The 15,068-nt window shown below is 44.3% G+C and overlaps 1 protein-coding gene across 4 annotated transcripts in view; it reads left to right on the forward strand.

Moving 5' to 3' along the window:
- Nucleotides 1-15,068, forward strand: part of SPECC1 (sperm antigen with calponin homology and coiled-coil domains 1) — a 956,149-nt gene that overhangs the window by 295,512 nt on the left and 645,569 nt on the right. For all 4 annotated transcript variants that reach the window (XM_069226284.1, XM_069226282.1, XM_069226283.1 and 1 more), the window contains 2 exons: nt 2,050-2,257; nt 13,064-13,137. In XM_069226284.1, the coding sequence (XP_069082385.1) occupies nt 2,050-2,257; nt 13,064-13,137 (282 nt within the window). The remainder of the gene's footprint in view (nt 1-2,049; nt 2,258-13,063; nt 13,138-15,068) is intronic.

Below are 15,068 nucleotides of genomic sequence, written 5' to 3' on the forward strand. Positions count from 1 at the left end.
ACTGATGTTAACAACAGTTTATATTAGGAGGACTGACCTTCCATCTCTCATATACTAAGGACAGTATACTTCCCCTTTGGTATTAAATGAGGCTGCCATTCCCGTGCAATCAGGTCCTTAAGTCTTTCCAGTTGGGACATGGAAGGCACAGATGTGTTTGACCATGTACGTACAGTAGGCTGTGTGTGGACTCTGTATGTTTCATGTGGTTATGTCCACACAGGAATCCATTTTGATTTCCTCCACTAGAGCAGAACCTAAGATAGACTGCTGTAATTAACTCCAGACGGCAATCTGAATTTTAAAGTTTGTCAGGACCTCTGAAGTTATTTAATGCCTGGCAGGGATAAGAGTGTATAGCATAGAAGACAGTCGTGCCCTTGTAGTATGCAGAAAGCCCATCCCACCTTCCTGTTTTATTTTTTCCTAGAAGTGTTACCCACACCAGGGTACGTGGTTGATAAGTGGGGAAGCCTCTCCCTGTTTTATGTCTTTTTTGTAGGTCTTCCTTCCAGGAGACTCCCAGCACTAGTCCAATTTTCTGAGGACACTGTCAAGTAAATAGCATTGCAGGACCTGTCTGGAAGGGAAGCAGCTGCATAAAAATGGTCTCAGAGGTCGACTTGTGGAATAAACAATCTGAATTCAAACAATCTTTAAACATCTTAGTATAACTATTTGACAGAAACTACCCACCAGTGTGCCAAGATTTCTCTTCCAGATCCAGGCGTGCCACAGAAAGCAGTGGAGACCAAGAAACTCTTCTATGCTCTAGGGTCAACTCAATCCTGCTTCATGGTCCATGTAAGGACACACAACACCTGAAGCACTGCACATCCCCCTGGTCTCTAAAGCCGGGTCTACAAATGAGAACAGCAAAAACAGAAACCCACAAACGTTTGCACCTATATCCTCCAGGAGGGTAGATGTCAGACTTGCATTGTGGTACCCCGTGATACCCCGTGATACCTGTTTCTGCAGAGCAGCCTAGGCTGTCTCTCAATGCACATTAATTGTTAATCTAATATCTGTGTGCCAACGTGCCCTCTGTTGATTATGTACAGACTTATTTTGTGTCAAAATTGAATTGTTTTCTTTTCTGATCATAAGCACTCTCTGGGCTCTGATGTGTTAAATGTTGTTATACTCATTAGGTCTCACTGAGTTCTGAACTTCTACCCCACACCACCTCCATCTGTAAATGTTGGACTGCTTGACTGGGCTACCCTAAACATCAAGTGCTAAAGGGGTGCACTTGGTGCTAGGTTTTGGGTACATTAGTAAGGTGAAGCACCAGGAAATACTAGTAGCAAAAGGGTCTCAGTGCTACATTCTAAGCTCAAATACTTCTGTCTGCCCTGTTACTCCTTAAAAAGTGCCTACAGTTGGCGTTCCCAAAATTCTGGGAGTCCCCAGACCAGTCGAACATTGTGATTGGTTCCCCTTCCTTGTGACTGATCCTGAAGACTGATGAGTAATTGACTTTTTTGGCTCTTCGCTGTAACCTTGTCTCCTGCCAATAACCAGGTAAATGATAGTTGGCTGGTGTCAAAGTTCTTTCCCCAAAACCCCCACCCATTTCTGTTGCTGATCAGTTCTGCTTCCCAGCTGGAAGGGAGTTTATGCAAGCTGTTGGCTGGAATAAAAATATAACCATTTCTAAGGTGGGAAAGAGAGGCGTTTGCAAACGCTAGACAAACTTCCATGTTTACAAACTTCCAAGGCTACCATGTCTTGGACCTTCCACTTCCCACCCCTTCAGTGGGATTTACAGCTGGAGAGTACGCCACACTCATGGTGAAAATCTTTGCAGAGGTAAATGGGCGTACTCCTACCAGGAATTCTTTTTTGAGTTGCTGGTTGGTGTAAGTAATGTAAATTCAGTCAAAAACGTACATTTACACTCAAATTGAAATTTGTGAAACAAGCCCACTGTTTTGCCAAAGTAATGAGCCTAAAATGTCTTTCTCAGTGTATTGTCTAGGTCCATTTGCAGGCCTCTATCTTTTACATTTCAAAGTATACTGAATGCCTTAAATTATTCTGCAGGTGGAAACAGAACGCGGGCTTGCAAAGGAAATGAGTGCCAAGCAGGAAGAGCAGCTCCGCAGTGCCCACCTCAAGCTGCAGGAGAGGGTTCTGTCTGGTGAGTCCGAGCTGAAAGACCTGAAGGACACAATATTTGAGCTGGAGGACCAAGTGGAGCAACATCGAGCAGTCAAATTACACAACAACCAGACCATCCGGGACTTGGAGAGTAAGTATAAGTACCGCTGTCTGCAGAAGTTTGCACAGTCAGGATGTAAGGGCCCAGGACCACTGTTGTGCTCCGCAGTTTGTTATTTCTATATCGCACTCCCTTGTGTTTTTTCTCTTGTCATTTTCTGTTCTTCAATATTTTTTTGCTTTCATCTCTTTTTATTACTTTTTAAAAATAAATTTGTATATTAGTTTAGATGTTTTGTAAAGTTGTCATCATATGATTAATTTAGGTTGCCAGCAAATAGAAAATCACACGGAAATGTCATATAAATTGAATAAAGGTGATGATCTTCCTGTTCGGAGTCACCTCCCTAGAGGATGGTACCAATTTTTGTAAATAATGAGCTCCTTTATCCCAAAAGGCTTTGTGAATAATTAAGACAGACTTGATTTAAATCACCATTGGGGGTGCAATGAAGTGCTTTTACTGTTACTATGGTGTAGTCATGTTTATGAATGCTCAGGCATATCTTAGCTTAATTTTTATTTCAATTTTCACTGTCATTAAGGTAACCAGAAGAGAATTTAAGGTGAGTATTCGCACCTGAACAGTCCCTGGCCAACTTTAGTCCTCAATGTAATTCCTCATTACAGGATTCCACCCAACCACGAGCTGCCATCTCTTAGTGCAGCAGGTTGTGTTCACCTGGTCTCGTTACTCTGGTAGGTCTAGTGCCTCACAGTATGGAATAAGGTTGTGTTCCACTAAGCCTGCTGCTGTCCGTATGTGGGGCCATGTTAGGCTTCTTTAGTCTGTTTTGAGGTAAGCAAGGACTGCGATCTACAATTTGTTAAATATGTGAGATTTATCTGCTAAGTTGTATGCAAACTTTTAATGCCTGAGTGGAGTCCCCACTCCCTGGAGCCATGATTCATATGTCGGGATTGTCTTCTGTCCCCATAGTGCCAGTATTGCCTGTTTCACAGCCAGTAGATGTGACATTGTTTTGCTTCTAGCGAAATGCAGTGAAATGCAAGGGTAACATTCTTCTGAGGGCCTGCCCAATACGGATATTTCTAGAAATGATCTAGGATCATGGTGTAGATCTGGAAAATAGTTAAATATACTGTGTCTCAAAATTGTACTGATTTAGGGTATGGCCATAACACGTGTAGTCTGGTCACTGTGTCACCACTATCCCTTCAGCCAATCTTAGATTTTGGACTATCGATTGTATGAAGATGAGTCGTGGTATAGTGCCACTTAAATAGGATCTTGTATCCTCAAGCATGATGTGCAAAATTGTTCACTTAGAAGAAAATCTTGTGCCTCATTGTTTTGTGTTCAGTGAAATGTTGAGGTATTTCTAATAGGAGAGTGGTGTATTAAGCTGTGCACATATTTTGTCGTCTAGCTGTTTGACTGATATGAGGGACTGAAGATTATTAAAACATTTTTTTTAAATGTCCACTCTTTAGTGGCACCCACTTTGATTTCACTTTGTACACCAGTGCCCAAGTTGAAGGTAATGCAAGAGCTAAGTTTCCGGATTACTTTTTCTGTTTTTAACTTTCTTGAATGACTCGAGTACACTTCTTCGAAGAGGTTTCTCAGTCCGAAGAGTGCCTTTAGTCTTCAAACTGGAATTCATGTGTACCCACTCCCAGGGAGAATCTGTTGTTGTCCAGTCGTAAGTGTAAGGATTAGGGTTGCATGGTGAGCCACCACCCTTCTTGCTATATATTCCCAGACCTCCAAATCAATCATTGTTATTGAGTTGATAAACCAGTTGTGCCCCTGTTGATATCTTGGAACTCATCGGACCTCTCCCAGTGGTATTTTGGACATATTCTGGACAATAAAGCTGAAATGTTTTCCCGTTTCGTCCCTTTGCCATTCAATCATGTATCGTAAACTTGACTGTGAGAATAGCACATCCTCTGCTGCTCTCTTGACCATATCTAGGCGAAGTGTAATACCTTTATGGATGTTCTCTGATACTTTGTAGAAGAGGTTTCAGGAAAAGGTAGAACAAGAAAAGAGAAAAGGTTCACCCCTGGCATCTTCCTCGGCTTTTGTTTTCACAAGCAGCGGTTCTACCTTAATCTGATTTTCAGCCGAGGGTTATTGTATAATGCAGTTACTCATCGCAGAAAGCTTTTCCCCAAGTCGAATTTGCTCAGGACGTCAAGCTTCATCCCACACGCTACCTTAACAAACAATCTCTCAGTGTCAAGCGACAGGACTGTTTCCTTGCCCTGCTTCCTGGCTATATTGATTATTTCTTATGCATTCTTCGTATTATCCCCAGTTGTTCAATTTAATGTAAAACCTGCTTGGGCGGAGTGAACCATCTACTGCATTAATTTAGCCAACCTGTTAGCTAACATTTTAGCAAGGATCCTGATGTTAATATTCATGAGGGATACTGGGCAATTGAATGGGCATACAGTGGGTCTTTGCCCGATCTGATTACCCGAAAAAAGTTTGCCTTGGCCATGGATGACGACACCCCGCTGTTTGTGTTTAGTTCGCTGAAAAGTGATGTCTGAATGGGAAGCCTTTGGGGAATGAATCATTTATAAAAATATTTCCATGAATCTAACTGGCCTAGTGCCTTTGCTAGCTTTAGGTACTGTATGATCCCTATAATCTCCATCTCTGTGGTGGGATCCTCCAAAGGGTCGCGGTGGACAGTTTGAGGAGAGTGACAAAGTCAAGATTAGTTGTGCCTGCTTTTTGCGAGCTGCGTTCAGCTGTAGATTGCCATTGGTAGTGCATGTTTAAGGCATTGAGCATTCTGTCCTCATTTCTATTAATCCCTTTTCATCTTTAATCTCCTGTGTTGATCTGCTTGTCTGGCATGCTCACAGTTTGTGGCTCAGAAGAATGCCTGGTTTGTTCCCGACCCCCTAGAAGCGAGCCACAGTCCTAGTTAGTATGTAGTTGGCCTTATAACATCCTAGTATGTGGAACTGTCCATGGACTGGGGTCCATTTCCTCCAGTTCCTCTTGGAGGTGTTTATTCTTGCTGTTGTTCTGGATGCTTCAGTTCGGGTGTCAGGTTAGTCAGCGCTAGCTTTCCTATGCATTTGAAATGTGTAGCTCTCTCTGAGTGAGATTACCCCAGATAACTGCTTTCAATACTTGCTATACCACATATTTAATATCCTGTATAGCACATTTTATTCTTTTTTCGCTCTAGATTTGGAGTGTAGTTTCCTACAACTTCCTTCGTCCACTAACCAATAGACCTGCTGCACCTTATTTTGTCCACCTTCAGGCTGCTAACCCTTTTCCGTTCTTTGCAGCGTCTCCCAGAACCTTTAAATGTTATTGACTTACTTTTTTTCCCCTCAGTTTGACTGATGTACCCTCTGGTCAGGAATGCAATATCGCTAAAGGCGTTTTTGTAGCTTCCATAACCCCCACCCTCCCCCGCAGTCACCAAATGTAACTTAAATGTAACCACATTTTACACTTTTTCTAGCAATTTAATAGGTTTTGCCTCAGGGGACCCTGTGCTCCAAAGTGACCCAAGAACACATTCCTTCCCTCCTCCTTAAAACGAGAGAGGGTTGGACATTTGTGCCATCCTAGAGGAAAGACTGCTCTTCACCCAGCACATACATCAGAAGAGCATAACAGCTGCCTGCTTGCCAAACCGGTGGCATTACAGCGGGGACAGCTCATTGAAATCCATTGTCCTAAATCTTATGATTAGACCAGTTCAGCTGCTGACTGGTGCCTCTGCTCCCTGGCCCTTAAAACATGTCAGTTCCTCCTTCCTATACACCAACTAGGTTTTTCCTGTCTTACACGCCTTAATATACTGCAGGCAGGGAACTCAAATGAGGAGTATGATGGGAGCCTTGCTGGTGCCGGTGTCACAGTTGCCAGACCTTGCAGCTCCACTGGCCTCAAATCAGTTACAGTAGGGCTGACATATCTATGTTACTTATTCTGTCGGCAGCCCTCAGACTTAATTGCTGTCCAACACTTATTGTGCAGCCACTCAAGTCCGGGGACATGCTGACTGAGTAATCAGTGGAAGGTCCTTCATGCACTCATGTGGCAGCAAATGACCCCCAGACTTATCCAATGCTTTTACTTCCACATTTATTTGTCCTCCCCTGCATTCCATCCTCCGGTATGATCCTGAGTGGAAGTACACTGACCGCTTTTCCACTTCTTTGGGAACCTAGGGAAGCATTGAGGACCTCTTCCTTTTCTGCGTCTGCCTGTCTGTTCTTCTATTGTCCTCAATGGTCTGAGCCTCAGCTCTGTGTCTCTCCTCCCAGACTCCTGGGATGAGAGTGCTCTAGCTATCCCCCCTTCCACTTCAGTCCTGTGGGCAACATGTACACCCCCCAACATGTGTCTCTGGGGCACCTCAGTATCACTGTCAAACGGTTGCCCACCTGCCATGCTGTTGTGGCCCGAAGCTTGTCCTTTGCCTTTACTCCCCATGCGGTTTCTGCATCACCAACTTAGTCTCTCTGAGCATCTGCTAAGGTCCATCTCCATCACGCGCCACACTCAATTTACCCTCTATGTTCCCTTACATTGACTGTGATTACTTGATATGGAAAGTTCCCTAGGTCTTGAAGCCCTCTGTTTTCCACCTCAGCTTTTGCCCCAACTCACTTAACCTGCTCGTCCTCACCCTCAAAGGAGAGTTCCAGGCCAACATGGCCTTTAAAGCAATGCAGACGATGCCACATTGCCTTGTAAGACAACGTTTGGTCCACTCAGCATCTTATGTACAACAGACATTCTCGGGGGTGGGGATGGAGGACACCCTCAGGGGGGCCTAATCCCAGCCTACTGGCAGAAAGTAAATTGTTGGCCCGATGAGAGAGACATGGATCATCTCCTAATTTCTGACTTACCAAGCAGTATTGCTTCCCACCACCAAAGCGGAGCAAGAATAGGGAGGGAAGGATACTAAAATCGTTGCCGCCCCTAGGTGATCTGGCCCTGCAAGGTGGCATAAATACAGAAGCAGAATTCCTTATAGGCAGGTAAGACGATTGATTAGTGTCACTTAGTTCAGCCTCCAATGGTTCTACGAAAAGCAGGAGGCTGCCTCGTCTCCTTTCAAGGGCTCTTTTGTGTTTCGGATAAAAAAGAAAAAAACTTTTTGTGGGATGGGCTTTGTAAGCTACGTTTGCTGCAGCTTGTAAAGAAATCTCCTTTCCCTGTAGCTCAGTTCGTCTTTAATTATGTCTTTAGTTTGTGCTGACACAGCCAACTCTCCCTACCTTAACCTCTTAGCTGCCCCCCGTGCTGAGCCCTTTTTTGGCTATTTGGGGTAGTTCGCGCTTAGGCCTTCATAACTTTTTGTCCACGTAAGCTATCAACGCCAAATTTGCGTCCTTTTTTTTCCAACATCCTAGGGATTCTAAAGGTACCCAGAGTTTGTGGGTTCCCCTGGAGGAGACCAATAAATTAGCCAAAATACAGCTAAAATGTTGTTGTTTTTTTTTTAAAAAATGGGAAAAAAGGGCTGCCGAAGAAGGCTTGTGTTTTTTTCCCCCTGAAAATGGCACCAACAAAGGGTTTGTGGTGCTAAAATCACCATTCTCCCAGCTTTTAGAAACAGGCAGACTAGAATCAAAAAAACACATTTTTCTACACAATTTTGGCATTTTACTGGGACATACTTCATTTTTACTATTTTTGGTGCTGACAGGAATGGGTGTGAAACTAATACTGAATCCCATAAAGCTAAGCATTTCTGAAAAGTAGACAAAATTCTGAATTCAGCAAGGGGTCATTTGTGTAGATCCTACAAGGTTTTCCTACAGAAATTAACAGATGAAATAAAGAAAATATTGAAATTGAGCTAAAAAAAAACAGCCATTTTTCTCCACGTTTTACTCTGTAACTTTTTCTTGCAATGTCAGATTTTTTAAAGCAATATACTGTTCCGTGTGCTGGACTCTTCTGGTTGCATGGATATATAGGGCTTGTAGGTTCATCAAGATCCTCAGGTACCCAGAACCAATAAATGAGCTGCACCTTGCAATGGGTTTTCATTCTGTTCCGGGTATACAGCAATTCATTTGCTGAAATATAAAGAGTGAAAAAGAGGTATCAAGAAAACCTTTGTATTTCCAAAATGGGCATAAGATAAGGTGTTGAGAAGCAGTGGTTATTTGCACATCTCTGAATTCCCGGGTGCCTATACCAGCATGTGAATTACAGGCCATTTCTCAAATAGAGGTCTTTTTTACATACTGTCATACATTTGGAAGGAAAAAATGTAGAGAAAGACAAGGGGTAATAACACTTGTTGTGCAATTCTGTGTTCCCCCAAGTCTCCCGATAAAAATGGTACCTCACTTGCGTGGGTAGGCCTAATGCTCGCGACAGGAAAGGCAACATGGACACATCACATTTTTACATTGAAATCTGACGTGTTTTTTTCAAAGTGCCTAGCTGTAGATTTTGCCCTCTAGCTCCTCCGGCACCTAGGGAAACCTACCAAACCTGCACATTTTTTAAAACTAGACACCTAGGGGAATCCAGGATGGGCTGACTTGTGGGGCTCGCACAAGGTTCTGTTACCCAGAATCCTTTGCAAACCTCAATTTGACAAAAAAAACACTTTTTCCTCACATTTCGGTGACAGAAAGTTCTGGAATCTGAGAGGAGCCACAAAGTTCCTTCCATCCAGCGTTTCCCCCGTCTCCCAATGAAAATGGTACCTCACTTGTGTGGGTAGGCCTAGCGCCTGCAACAGGAATAGATCACACAACGGTCAATGTTGGTCCTTACATGAGGCAACTGTTGACCTTAGGGTGATCCATTCCTGACGCAGGCACTAGGTATAGGAACTCAAGTGGGGGGTAGTGTTTTTATCAGGACAGGTGAGGAATCACTGTGTGGTAGGAATTTTGTGGATCGCAGCATATTCCTGTAGTTAGTGTGACAGAAATGCAAGAAAAATAGAGTTTTTATTCAACATTTCAGCTTTGCAGGGTATTCTGGGTAAGAAAACTTTGGGGAATCCACACAAGTCACACCTCTGTGGACTCCCCCGGATGTCTAGTTTCCAGAAATGTTTGGGTTTAGTGTGTTTCCCTATATGGCCGCCAAACCCAGGACCAAAATCATAGGTGTCTGCCTTACAAAACCAGTTTGTTTTGTGATAGATCATTTTGATGTCTCCACAATACAATTTGGGTGGTGGAATTTGGGGTGAACTAAATTGTGGAGCTCCCAAGAGAGCACTCTCTCTCTGTGCTTGCCGCTGCATTCACCTGCTCTCTCGGTTGGGCTAACCCTCTATTGCCCCCTTGCACAGACTGTGCTTGCAAAGGGCCAGCAGGACTGTCCTCATCACCTCCCTCATAATTTACTGGCAGAGGAGTTATCCAATGGGACTCGTCCGACTTAAAAATTACTCCCAAAGTCTGCCCCATTGTCCTATCCCTCAGATGCTGTCTCAGTCTCTGATCCTATGGCAGAGCTGTCCTCTATAACCCGAGTGATGGCGTCAGCAGCAGTCATCCATCAAGATGCCATCTCTGCTATTGGCTAAACTGTTGCTTTAAAACACTAGCCTACGTAGACAGTCACTAAATGGCTGGTGTGTGTGTGATACGTGCAACAGTAGAGGCCACCTTACCCTGCGCTTCTTCCCTCAATCAGCACATTCTTTCAAGACACTCAAAAAACACCTTCTCACATACCATTCGTCACAGTCTTTAGCACCTCCTGCGCCCAGTGCAACAATCATTATTGCTGCTCCCACTCCCATGTCCTCCTCCTCGGATTCCCTCATTACCAACCAGCAAAAGTGCCCTTCATCTCTCCATAGCCGCCCCCCACCCCGCACATACATTTCATTTGTATTATAGCGCAGGTAATGGCTGACTTTACTAATGTACTCAGCTGTTTACATAAAATACAGATTTTCTCTTTGCAGTAGGCATATAAACCTTCTGCGCTTCTTTATGACACTAAAACTGCCGCTAGACAAAAGTCTGATCCTTTTGTAGCAGAAACATAATCACAAGACTTACTTGACTTTTTTATTGCTGCCTAAAAGCTGCAGTTCAAATGCGTCAGTTGAAGTATGTGCATTGCTTTGAAGACGCAAGCTGCAACTGCAAGACAACTGGTGGCATATATATATATATCACTTTTATATGTGGGTCTGGTTTTCCTAGATATAGATCTATCTACATGGATATATATATATATATCTATAGATATATCCATGTAGATAGATATATCTATCTACATAGATATATATAAAAAACGAAGTTGTCCTCATGTGAAAGCGCACTCCCAACAGGTTATATAAACGGGAAGAAAAAGCAAAGCCAGCAACTCACAGTGAATTCTTTAAGCAGTTTCATTATTCCAGGCCTTAAGTTATAAACTCATCTCTGGACACGTGTTTCTAGGTCAATCCTTTCTTCAGCAGAGAAAAATATAAAAGTGTATCACCCTCGTAGGTGCAGCCAGTGCTGGAAGTGTTCCAGGCATTTCTTTCTTACTGAAAAGACCGGCATGGCTTCAGCTTGTCTAATTACAGGCACCTGATTAGTCTCTTTAAATACTAGTCCGCCCCAGTGGGCCTCTCAAGTGAGCAGTGCATGCTGGTTGTGGTGGTCCTGCAATTTTTTCATTTTGCCCCAAGTGGGTTGCTGGAGCCAAACGAAATAATGAACCAAAGTGCAAAACCTTTGTAGGCGAATCCAAAGTAAAATTGTCAATTGTAAAATATATATATATAGATCTATATTTTTTTAGTAGTTGTATGGTTTCTTTGGGGGCCAAAATGGCCCCCAGGGAAACCCTACAACTACTCAAAAAAAAAAAAGTATTGCCCCCATAGGGGGTCGCCCTGTCCACGGGCGACCCCATGTCAATTTATTTATTTTCTCTTTTTTTTTTTATTTAGCCCCGGGGGGAGCGCGATCACGCTCCTCCCTGGGACACCTACCTCCATATAAAAAAATATATATGCCCGGTGGGGGGGTGGCCCGTTTTCCGAGGGGGCTGACCCTGACCCTCCCCCTCCCCCCAAGAGAAATCCCTGGTGTTTAGTGGTGCTTCCTGGACCTCTGTGATCGAGGGCCAGGAAACATGTTCAGGAAGGCCTCGTGTGAAAAGGGAGAGTCTCCCCTTTCATACGAGGCCTTCCCGAACATCGGGAATGTCGTTTGGGGCCGTTTTCCACATCGGAGCAGGAAGCAGCCTTGTGGCCGCTTCCTGCTCCGATGGAGAAAACAACAATGTGACGTCAGCGCTGATGTCACAGAGGGGCGGGTGGGGGGTGGGAGGGAGACACAGAAGAGCTTCCGTGTCTCCCAGGGGTTTTAAAAACAAACAAAAAAATCCTTGGGTTCAACACACCTGAGGAATTTTTAACCCCCTCCCTGGTGTCGGCCACTAGTTGTGACCCGCACTCGGACATAGGACAAGGAATATTAGTTTGGAAAGATATCATGCCCATTTTCATTTTGCTTTAATTACGAATATTTCTAAAATAGCTTCAGTTGCATGTAGTGGGTGCGACGGTGATGGACTGTGCTCTACCCTAATGTGGAAAATGCCTGATCCACCAGCTGCAGTCAAGCCTCAGCGACCGATCCCCCGCTGACTTAGGGCTCTGTCGCCTGCTCTATTAGCAGGACTGAAGCGCAGAGGATTGCTAGAACCTGCTTGGGTGACCTCACCGTCACCTGTCTAAATAAATGTCTGTATCACAGTGGGCAGCATGGAAATGTCTATTATGTAAGTTTCTAAACTTAGCAGAAGCTGCTTGCTCCTCTCTTAGCTGGTGGGTGATAAGCCTGTAGTGTACTATGCAGAAAAAACACTATTATCCCACGTTCCTTGGCGTGGATAGATAGATGCTTCAAACCGCTCCATGCGACCCACAAATATTTCTCAGAATTGTAGTCAGGAGGAACGTTCTTTTAAAGCATTGACTTTTTTTTGCAGGTTTCCGATGCACTCAGAGTAGACAGTCCTTGAAAAGTGATTCTTAACCTTTTTGCCTGCTTTTGACCCCAACTTTACCATTAGTGGAACCCGGGGACCCCAGCGGAATCATTATGGGAATCCAGGGATCCCCACTGAGTAATTACTGGAAGCTGTGGAACCTGGCCTAAGCATTTTCGATAATTAGAACTGCAAAACATTAAATACAGACGCACGCATTCATCGAACAAATATACAAATGATGAAATATTTTATTTCATTCACAAACAGCTATCTAAATTTTAATTTTAATGGGAAGGTAGGAGCTTTTCTAAATTGAATTGAGGCCACTCATCATCCATCTGTTTGATGCACTTGCACTGCTCCCTTGAATCAATTTGAGTCTACTATCTGAATTTTTAGCCTACAGTTTAAAATTCCTTCACATTAACAAAATATTTTAAAATGTTCAGTTATATCTTTTGCTTCTTTATTTACATAAACGTAATTCATCTGTTAGTTATTACATTTTCTAAGCAACCGTGGAGTTTTTGAGTAAGCTTTCCAGATCCGAGGTGGTACCTGGACCACAGGTTAAGGACCACTGTCGGAGAACTATTTCCAAAGTAACCTTATGTTCCAAAGTAATGTTGCTGCTTTAGGTTGTTCTAGTAAGGACACATGCCTCCACTTGCAGGACATTTTATTGTGTACCTCCATCTGCATTCACTAGGATGGACATTGTGTGAGTGCACGGTAAAAGGAGAATTTTTTAACCTATAACTATCTACTTATTTGGGAAGTGGCATGGAATGAGTCAACAAGGGTGAATAGACCCCAGCAGGCCCTTTGAATTTGACACTGGCTTTATGGCACAAGTTGTTTCACTGCAACCTGTCATTTGTTTTTTCCCAGGTAGAGTGCTCAAGCTGGAGGAGCAGAAGCTCGACTTGGAGAGGCAGATGAAATCTCTGAACAAGCAGATGAAGGTAAGTGAAGGTGAGAAGGAGGAACTCCCTTTACCATCTTTCTCCTTGTAATGGCTGCTGCTGAGTGATTCAGTCCCCTTGTCCAGGGAGTGCCCTGCATTGATATGAGCCCCACATGTCCTACTCTTGCAGCCCTCTAGCAATGGATCATAGGCAAGGCTTTTACGGGTTGCCCTATAGGACAATAAAAGGTTCACTGACATTCCACCTGGCTCCTTGTTCGCTGCTCAGATCCTTCCACTTCAGATCTATCCTTTCCTCTCCTTCCTACCAATGGCTTTACTTCTTCTATTGGCGGCTTCTGGATTTTAAAAGTGGTGGGGTACAAATGTGGGAATCTAATGTACAAACGTAGAGCGGAAGCCTGAACTGTCCACTTCCTTCCTCTTCTTCTTCTACCTGCATGCTAACACCATCACCTATATACAATACATATAACATACAATGACAGGTTTTTACCTTATCATAACATATCATGCTGTAGAGCAACAGGCCACACCATACCATAATCAACAGGCCATACTATACCATACAATGACAGGTCACACCATATCATACCATATAATACAGTGGCAGGTCGTACCATATAATACAATGACAGGCTGTACCATATCATATCATACCATATAATACAATGACAGGGAATACCATATAATCCAATGACAGATCATACCATATAATCCAATGACAGATCATACCATATAATCCAATGACACGCTGTACCATATTAAACCATACCATATAATACGATGACAGGCTGTACAATACCATACAATATAATTTAAAAAAACAAGGCTAAAGCCAATAGATGTTGCATAGGCAAGGCCTATCGACTTTGCTAATGCTTGTCTAATGAGAGGTGGGAAAGCCAAGAAATTAGTAGGGAGTGCTGTGCTAAGGCTTGTCTCTGGCCATCCACAGGCCGAGCCTTGAAAATATTTGGCATGTAAATTATACACCCAACTCCATGTTAGAATATGATAGGGTGTTTTCATAATTCAAAAAGTATATTTCACACACCGAAGTTTTACACCTCGGTACATCATATTATATATCTGGACCGAGGAGTATTTATTAAAAGAGAACATTTTCAAGCAAGAACTAAGAAACAAATATTCCTGCCCCTGCCCTGAAGACAATGATATTAATAAACTAGGACAAGCGTACACTGTATTTGAACACTATGGCCCTCATTCCAACCCTGGCGGTCTCTGACCGCCAGGGCGGAGGGCAGCGGAAGCACCGCCAACAGGCTGGCGGTGCTTCCAGGGCTATTCTGACCGCGGCGGTAAAGCCGCGGTCAGAAAAGGGGAACCGGCGGTTTCCCGCCTATTTCCCCTGGCCCAGGGAATCCTCCATGGCGGCGCTGCTTTCAGCGCCACCATGGGGATTCCGACCCCCTTCCCGCCACCCTGTTTCTGGCGGTTTTCACCGCCAGAACCAGGATGGTGGGAACGGGTGTTGTGGGGCCCTGGGGGCCCCTGCACTGCCCATGCCAGTGGCATGGGCAGTGCAGGGGCCCCCTAACAGGGCCCCATACAGATTTTCACTGTCTGCTTTGCAGACAGTGAAAATCGCGACGGGTGCCACTGCACCCGTCGCACCCCTGCAACTCCGCCGGCTCCATTCGGAGCCGGCTTCCTCATTGCAGGGGCTTTACCGCTGGGCCGGCGGGCGGCCTTTTGGCGGTCGCCCGCCGGCCCAGCGGTAAAGCCAGAATGGCATCCGCGGTCTCCTGACCGCGGAGCGGCCATTCGGCGGTGACCGCATGGCGGGCGGCGACCGCCGCCCGCCGCAGTCAGAATGACCGCCTATATGTCATCTGCACACTAAATTTTGGCCTTCATTCTGATTATAAATGGAGCAACTTCATACTAGGTTATTAAATCAAACACAAGAGCGCCTTTTGTATAGCGCACATCCTGAAGTTG

Source organism: Pleurodeles waltl, chromosome 3_1 (assembly GCF_031143425.1).
Source record: "Pleurodeles waltl isolate 20211129_DDA chromosome 3_1, aPleWal1.hap1.20221129, whole genome shotgun sequence".
Taxonomy (NCBI): domain Eukaryota; kingdom Metazoa; phylum Chordata; class Amphibia; order Caudata; family Salamandridae; genus Pleurodeles; species Pleurodeles waltl.